The sequence below is a fragment of the Oncorhynchus keta genome, unplaced genomic scaffold (genome assembly GCF_023373465.1).
Source record: "Oncorhynchus keta strain PuntledgeMale-10-30-2019 unplaced genomic scaffold, Oket_V2 Un_contig_17116_pilon_pilon, whole genome shotgun sequence".
In the NCBI taxonomy this organism is placed as follows: Eukaryota; Metazoa; Chordata; class Actinopteri; order Salmoniformes; family Salmonidae; genus Oncorhynchus; species Oncorhynchus keta.
In genome coordinates this window covers 1-9,276 of record NW_026280300.1, presented here as the reverse complement: position 1 = coordinate 9,276, position 9,276 = coordinate 1, and the positions used below count along the sequence as shown (strand labels likewise).

Sequence of the window (9,276 nt, the reverse complement as noted above, 5' to 3'; positions counted from 1 at the left end):
TTGAAAGATTTCCTTATATGAACTGTAAAGAAGTAAAATCATTGAAATTGCTGCATGTTGCGTTAATGTTTTTGTTCAGTGTACATGCTACTCTGACGAATGTGGTAAAGGCATTAGAAGCTGTAAACCTTAAGTACAAACTCTACAGTACCACGACTGCTGGGTTATGACTGGGATGTGACAAAGAATAAAAAGAATGTCAACACGTATATACGCATTTTACCAACTCCTTTTGGCATCCCAATAAACAAGCTAACAGTCAATATTCTCTATTATATTTATTTGACCAAACCACAAATGTATAACACAACACTAAAGTGAATTGAAAACCCTGTCCACAGGTACATAACACACAATGATAACCTACATACAACAGCCGGCTGCTCAGCTTAGACAGCATACAGTGTGGGGCAGGAAACATCTCTATCACCTATCTCCAGTGGTTTCTGCTTCTGTCAGAGAGAGAGAGAGAGACTGCTGCTGCAGATATGAGACTCTAGTCTAATGTTTATACAACTGCAACAGCGTTGTAGACAACTATACAGAGCATGGGCTACTAGCTTTGGATTCAGGTCCATTTCAGAACAGCAGACATTCCTGGTGAATCACAGCAAATCACATCTTTGTCAGTGGGATGGAGGTGGTATGTACAGGTCTAGGACACTCTATCCCCATCCCCTGGTTCAGCCCCTGTCCCAGTTCCTATACCATCCCCATCCCCTGGTTCAGCCCCTGTCCCAGTTCCTATACCATCCCCATCCCCTGTCCCAGTTCCTATACCATCCCCATCCCGTGTCTCAGTTCCTATACCATCCCCATCCCCTGTCCCAGTTCCTATACCATCCCCATCCCCTGTCCCAGTTCCTATACCATCCCCATCCCCTGTCCCAGTTCCTATACCATCCCCATCCCCTGGTCTTTTTCCTGCCTCTGGTTCGGCTCCTGTTGCCCAGGGGACAGGGGCTGAACTCTTTCTCCAGCTGCCATAGGGAGTCCCCCAGATCAGGACTGATCCACTGCAGCACCATGTCATAGGCCATCCACGTCAGTAGCACTGGGAAACCACAAGGAAGCCACAGCTTCATAATACTTGTCAAACATAAAGAACTTATACTGTTTATTGGTTGTTAGGGTTGGGGCTTTTTTTTTAAATAATTTTTGGGGATTCCTAATACTCATTGGTAGGAAGAAGTTTGGTCCAAATTTGGTTTTTAGAACTATATTTATTTGATATTACCTGAATCCTATAAATTAAAATAACCAATTTGGGAGCAATAAAATAGCTTTATTTCCCCCGAAATCAAAATAGATTTCAACAAAATATTTTTTTAGGAATGCCAACCTTACCTGTTTCTAACTACAGAAACCATTTCAGAACAATCTGAGATGGTGGGTGTCATGGCTTGCTGAAGTGACATGGAATGACTCATATACTGTATGTGTAACAGTTTTGCTTCCTCACCTCACCCCTACCTGGGCTCAAACCATGGACCCTCTACACACATCAACAACTGCCACCCACCAAGCATAGTTATCCATTGCTCCACAAAAGCTGTGGCCATTACAGAGCAAGAAACAACTACTTCAAGGTTTCAGAACGAAAGTGACGTCACCGATTGAAACACTGTTAGTGTGCACCCCACTAACTAGCTAACCATTTCACATCGGTTGCATATGCACTTGCCAAATGTTTTAACATCTGTCAAACAGTTATTCCATTAAATGTGAGATATTTTGGCCTTACTACTGTTATTTTCAGTGTTCGCTTTATCCAGAAACCCTGCTTTTCAGGGACTCCCTGAAACTTACCTGAGGCCCTGGGGGTCCCATAGGGGTCCAGACTTGTTGTGCAAATCACTGGCTATAGGAAGTTGTTTGTATGGCTGAATAGTGCAACATTCTGTGGTCTGTTTCAATACCCAGGAGATAAGCCTGTAAGGTCAAGGTGAAGGTTCAATGTACACTAGACTAGAACACACAGTCCTGTTTTTGTTTTTTCAAACAAGCAGAGAAATACGCTACTTCTGTGCTCACTGGGGCTATTGTGGCATTTCCTTTCCTACACTATGAGTTTTAGACCATAGCAGCACTTACTACTTTGGTACTCTCAATGTCGATAGAAGTTGTTGTTCTGCGAAATGGCAGCCACTAAAGGCTTCTCTGAACTTTGAATCCACAGGTTCACCAACTTGCAACTCCCACTCCAAACCAACTTGTAACTCCCACTCCAAACCAACTTGCAACTCCCACTCCAAAACAACTTGTAACTCCCACTCCAAACCAACTTGTAACTCCCACTCCAAACCAACTTGCAACTCCCACTCCAAACCAACTTGCAACTCCCACTCCAAACCAACTTGCAACTCCCACTCCAAACCAACTTGCAACTCCCACTCCAAACCAACTTGTAACTCCCACTCCAAACCAACTTGCAACTCCCACTCCAAACCAACTTGCAACTCCCACTCCAAACCAACTTGCAACTCCCACTCCAAACCAACTTGTAACTCCCACTCCAAACCAACTTGCAACTCCCACTCCAAACCAACTTGCAACTCCCACTCCAAACCAACTTGCAACTCCCACTCCAAACCAACTTCCAACTCCCACTCCAAACCAACTTGCAACTCCCACTCCAAACCAACTTCCAACTCCCACTCCAAACCAACTTCCAACTCCCACTCCAAACCAACTTGCAACTCCCACTCCAAACCAACTTGCAACTCCCACTCCAAACCCACTCTAAACCAACTTGCAACTCCCACTCCAAACCAACTTGCAACTCCCACTCCAAACCAACTTGCAACTCCCACTCCAAACCAACTTGCAACTCCCACTCCAAACCAACTTCCAACTCCACTCCAAACCAACTTCCAACTCCCACTCCAAACCAACGTGCAACTCCCACTCCAAACCAACTTCCAACTCCACTTCAAAACAATCGATTCCTCGACTCCTTGCCCGTCGACTCCCATTTATGTGTGTCAAGCTTCTCGACTCGTAAAATTCGGTATTTTTGCAACGGAGGAAAGTTTTCGTAGGCTACTTCCGAGAACACAAACTCTCATGTATTTCACAGCAAAGAAAGAGCCAGCGAGAGGGGGACTTGAGATAGGGGAGGGTACAGTCAGGCATGTTGGCCACCAGGCAGACAGTTAGAACTGCATCGGTAATCAAAATATGTATAGGCTATGGCAGTGCTGTATTTTATACTTTTGGTGAATTTACGAGGCAGATTACCAAAGATATAGCCGACTGTCTGCCTGCCTGATCCACTCTCTCCCTCGCCTGCTCTTTCTCTTCGCTATGAAAAACGCTAGTGTGTGTTTGGTCTTCGGTCCGCTGCGTGTAGAAAATATCGGCCTACTTCTTAGGCTGGCTGTTGATATATTTTCAGTGGCGGTTCTAGCACCATTCTGCACCAACTGCAATTTGTATTCAGACATTTGGAACAACACAAATAAATAATCATAACATTTAAAAATATATACAAAAATAAGACTCATAAATATAAAAAAGTAACAAAGACAAATATAAACAAATGTGTGTTTTGTGCACTCCAGCATCAATACATTACTCATCCCCCAACACCATCAACCAAGAATCAAGACTAAACCAATTCACCTTGCTGGTGTGCAGACTGGTTTTATATTATTCTTAACGATTTAGCACAAACCAGGAAAAAAGGCAACAATATGTCTGTGAAACTATATATTCACAGTATTGTGAATGAATCGCGGTTTATTTGGTAGCATGTCGTAGTGTGACTCATTTGACTAATTGCAGTAGTACTGTACAGAATTAGAGGTGCACTATTTGATAGATTCCCTGCTCACCCTACCTCGGGATCTCAAGCAGCAGCTCGAATCTGTAGGATGGGGCGTCTTGTTATTAGGAAGGATGTCTACCATGGATAGCTCAAATAATTATTATGATCACACTTCATCTATTTAAATATTATGGGGACACCTATACATTTGGCAGTCCAGCACGAGTTATTAGTGTAGCGTATTATTGTCTTGACATGACATTGAAATATCTTCACGCCTTCCGTCATAAGAGTCAATTGCATTTGAAAATAAAGATTTACAGGGGGACGGTTTGGGAAAACGAATCCTGTTTGAATCGTCCTTAGAAATACCCACATGCCTGAATAATAATTGCATAACCAACGTCTGTAGTAATACACGTCCGAATAGGGCTATAACATGGAAAATAACAGGTTGAACCATTTAGAATGCGCCCCATAATCTCATGGGATCCGTCGTGGGTGCACACAGCATAAATATGACATAAACAATTATAGTTTCTACACATCACATTCTATATGCAAACCAAATTGGTTGTTATAGGTTAAGTTGATAAGCAAATTGGCAGCATCATGCTCATGTTAGTCCTCTAGAACGCAGGTGTAGTCTTCCTAGTATGACTCTGAAATAATGAGGTGGCGTGTACGTGTGCGCGCATCCGTTTCAGCGTGTTTGGGAGTCTTCTACTCCAAAAACCATGGAGTCGTGCACCACTCAGGGTTGGTTACGGTTAGCGTTTGTTAAACATAATACATAAATTGTAGAAATGGGCGGGGTTTGTGACTGTGGTATATAAACTAGTGACGGGGGTTGAGCAGATGCCGCGTTTAAGTACTAGTCGGAACTAGGAAACTCTGAATTTTCGGACTCGCTAACTGTTCGATCGCGTCGCGTGTATAACTAGGCTACAACCTTTAGCGAGTCGAACATTTCAGAATTTCCTAGTTTCGACGAACGCGTGAACGCGACAAGACAGACCTGTGCGAGCGGCCTGTTGCTACTCACTACGTAGACACAGTTTAAACTCTGTACTGTCTTTGACGTAGGTGTCGTTTGCCTGCTAGTGGCTTTCACTGTAAAAACATGGCGAGGTTTAGCGAGCATGGGATTCGCCTCAGTTCCGTAAGTATTTTTCAAATAAGTTATTTATTGTGTGTTGTAAGCTATTTCGTTTGTAATTTGCATTCGTTCTTATATGCTAGATGTGTTGTTGACGTTTTGTTTTTATTATAAAGGAAAATAGTAAATATCGAAGTTGTTTTTTTGCAGATGAGTCCGTCCTTCCTGAATAGTAATTCAACAAGTCATACGTGGCCTTTCAGCGCAGTTGCAGAACTAATAGGTAACAACAGTCAACTTTCATTTTGATATTCTGTGTTTTCATTTCCCCTTCCGCTGAAGGCAGGAAAGTTGCAAATGTTTGTGCCTAAAAATGTACTGGTGGCATGGCTTCCGCATAATACAATACAATAGCCGCCTTGTCTGTGTGTGTGTGTTGCCCGCACTTCATCGACAGTCTTCCATCCACCTGTTCTTTTCTCATCTCAATATGTGTCACATGTGACAGTATAAGTTATACTTTAGTTATAACATGTTAGTATATTCAAATGAAGTTCCATATTTTACAGAGGAGAAAATGTTATGCCTACAGTAACTTCATTATGACGTCGCTTGCCAGGCATTCACATCATATTTTTCTCGCGTTACTAAGTTTTATTTAGGTGGAATTTAGTTCCTCATTCATATCAACGCAGTAACACTACTTGCGATGCGCGTAAAATATGTTTTATATTCATGTTCGTTGTTTATTCTCATCTAAATACTGTATATGTTTCAAGTTGTCAGAGTTGAGAAGCCTCCGCTCTGTGCATGAATAGGCCCTGGAAGTAAGGGTGCTGATCGAGAGTACTTCAGCAACCCCTGAAAAATCTGAATTAAAAAATATATCTATATTTTTTTATTATTATTATTTTAATGTAGTGCACTGGGCCTTTAATATTCCTCTATTAGAGGACAATCTGCAGCTCAGGCAAACCCCAGCAACAAAAATAATTGCAGCACCTCCACCCTAAACTACTTCCCCCGCAGCTATGTGTGCATGATTATTGGTTGGAATAGACCAGTTGGTTCGTGCCGTGTGCATTGTCCGTTGGTCACCTTCAAATTTGTGAAAGCCTCTGCGATTTGCATACTTGGAATAACCCCGAGTGTGGTGCACACTGTAGACTTGCATTTGGTTAAGATACGCAGTGCTTGACTTGGGCAGGAACTCACCTTAGCTGAGTACCAGCACCCTAAATGTTCTACGACTTGAGCTCCCGTTCCCCTTACAGAATATTAACTCAAAAGTATTGTGGAGCTCCTGCACCTAAATATAAACAGTACCTGCACCCAACTTGAGTACCAGCACCTATTTTAGTCCAAGTCAAGCACTGAATATACATACTGGGCGCGTTCGAGCAGATCACTTTTGTCAAGGTGGTGACCTTACAACGTGTGTTGCATTATGGGGATAAAAATGGTCCGACTTGACAACTGCATGAGCTTTACAAAAACCATGTGATCAAAGGTCATGAGCTTTACAAAAACCATGTGATCAAAGGTCATGAGCTTTACAAAAACCATGTGATCAAAGGTCATGAGCTTTACAAAAACAATGTGATCAAAGGTCATGAGCTTTACAAAAACCATGTGATCAAAGGTCATGAGCTTTACAAAACCATGTGATCAAAGGTCATGAGGTTTACAAAACCATGTGATCAAAGGTCATGAGCTTTACAAAAACCATGTGATCAAAGGTCATGAGCTTTACAAAAACCATGTGATCAAGGTCATGAGGTTTAGACTCTAGTCGACTGCAAATTTCTGAAGTTGCTATTCACCAACTTCATCCTGCAGCCATCACTGCATTGTGGGAGGCTGTCAACCAATCATTAGGGTGCATTTGTTTGACCCACGTGAACGTGACCAAAGATGTGACTAAAACAGAAACCAACCTTTCTGCAGTTCATGTATAATTGAATGTGATATTTGAGGCTCTCTTTCACCAATTGATAGTACAATGTACACACCCATATTTACAACTTGTGACTGTGTGATATGGGGTTGGTGACATGTTTATTTTGCCATTAAAAATACACTTTTATAAACAATGGCAACACTGCCATGTTGCACTGAGCCTTCCTATTGGAAAACCACATTCATGTCCGGCTTTCGGCTGTTGCAGATGCACCTCCCCCGACTTCACTCCTGGACTCAAACAAGACCATTGTTTTGTAACTTTGTTTAAAGGCCCAATGCAGTTATTTTATATCAATATCAAATCCTTTCTGGGTAACAGTACCTTACTCTAATAGATTTCCATTCAAATGGGCAAAATAGCTTTTTAGAATTTTGCTAGGACTGTGTGGTAGTGAAAACTGAAAACTAGCTGTTATTGGCAGAGGTTTGGAGCTCAATTTGTTATTGGTCTATTAACGAATTTACCGCATGGTGATGTCACCATGGAAAGCCTAAACTCCAGTCCATGCAAACCTACTGATTAGAATGTCCCGTGTAGATTTCATTTTCAAACAGCAACTATCAGGAAATAACACTGATCAAGTTTTTTAACACTTGCAGTGTTAGTTTCCTCAACTGTTGTACAATATGATATAAAACACAGGACATCGTTTGGAAATGTGGGGTACTGGGGTCACAAGGGACCACTTTTACATTATGCAGGATAAGTTGGTCAACTGATTTGAATAATTACAGTACACCCCCTGTCTAAACACAGTTACTGTGAAGCACTGTGTGACTTTTTCAACTTGTTCTACAATAGTTTTTACAACCATTGTTCATGTAAAAAGGGGTTTATAAATTAATTTAATGATTGATTGATTGATTGATTGATTGACTTTGTGCTGTGTAGATAATGCGTCAGACCCGGGCGTGACAGCCAGGCAGATCTGGATAGATGTGGTGGAGGAACAGCAACAGCTCTGTCTGGCCTTCACTGACAACGGCAGCGGCATGACCCCCAACAAACTGCACAAAATGCTCAGGTGAGAAACAAGCTTACATACGTTTGGCTACACACACATACACACACACTGCTGTTTGATCATCCATGTTGCAGCCTCTACACACACACACACACACACACTGCTGTTTGATCATCCATGTTGCAGCCTATACACACACACGCACACACACTGCTGTTTGATCATCCATGTTGCAGCCTACACACACACACACACACATACTGCTGTTTGATCATCCATGTTGCAGCCTATACACACACACACACACACACACACACACACACACACACACACACACACACACTGCTGTTTGATCATCCATGTTGCAGCCTACACACACACACACACACATACTGCTGTTTGATCATCCATGTTGCAGCCTATACACACACACACACACACACACACACACTGCTGTTTGATCATCCATGTTGCAGCCTATACACACACACACACACACACATACACACACACACACACACACACACACACACACACACACACACACACACACACACACACACACACACACTGCTGTTTGATCATCCATGTTGCAGCCTATACACACACACACACACACACGCACACACACTGCTGTTTGATCATCCATGTTGCAGCCTATACACACACACACACACACACACACACACACACACACACTGCTGTTTGATCATCCATGTTGCAGCCTACACACACACACACACACACACACACACACTGCTGTTTGATCATCCATGTTGCAGCCTACACACACACACACACACACACACACACACACACACACACACACACACACACACACACACACACACACACACACACACACACACACACACACACACACACACACATACTGCTGTTTGATCATCCATGTTGCAGCCTACACACACACACACTGCTGTTTGATCATCCATGTTGCAGCCTACACACACACACACACACACACACACACACACACACACACACACACACACACACACACTGCTGTTTGATCATCCATGTTGCAGCCTCTACACACACACACACACACACACACACACACACACACACACACACACACACACACACACACACTGCTGTTTGATCATCCATGTTGCAGCCTACACACACACACACACACACACACACACACACACACACACACACACACACACACACACACACACACACACACACACACACACACACACACACACACACATACTGCTGTTTGATCATCCATGTTGCAGCCTACACACACACACACACTGCTGTTTGATCATCCATGTTGCAGCCTACACACACACACACACACACACACACACACACACACACACACACACACACTGCTGTTTGATCATCCATGTTGCAGCCTCTACACACACACACACACTGCTGTTTGATCATCCATGTTGCTCTACACACACACACACACTGCTGTTTGATCATCCATGTTGCAGCCT

General features: G+C 42.9%; 1 protein-coding gene across 1 annotated transcript; it reads left to right on the top strand.

The window, feature by feature from the left end:
* The first annotated feature begins 4,563 nt into the window (after positions 1 to 4,563).
* Positions 4,564 to 7,878, top strand: LOC127919571 (MORC family CW-type zinc finger protein 3-like). Its single transcript, XM_052503310.1, has 3 exons — positions 4,564 to 4,931; positions 5,079 to 5,151; positions 7,723 to 7,878. Exons 1-3 carry the CDS (start codon positions 4,893 to 4,895, stop codon positions 7,857 to 7,859), a joined length of 249 nt encoding a protein of 82 aa, XP_052359270.1. The 5' UTR covers positions 4,564 to 4,892; the 3' UTR covers positions 7,860 to 7,878.
* Positions 7,879 to 9,276: the final 1,398 nt, after the last annotated feature.

Bases quoted from the DNA above. Each gene is read 5' to 3' on its own strand.
- LOC127919571 (XM_052503310.1), top strand. From the start codon at position 4,893: ATGGCGAGGTTTAGCGAGCATGGGATTCGCCTCAGTTCC. The intron at 4,932-5,078 runs GTAAGTATTTTT...GTTTTTTTGCAG, and splicing joins ATGGGATTCGCCTCAGTTCC to ATGAGTCCGTCCTTCCTGAA. The intron at 5,152-7,722 runs GTAACAACAGTC...TGTGCTGTGTAG, and splicing joins CGCAGTTGCAGAACTAATAG to ATAATGCGTCAGACCCGGGC.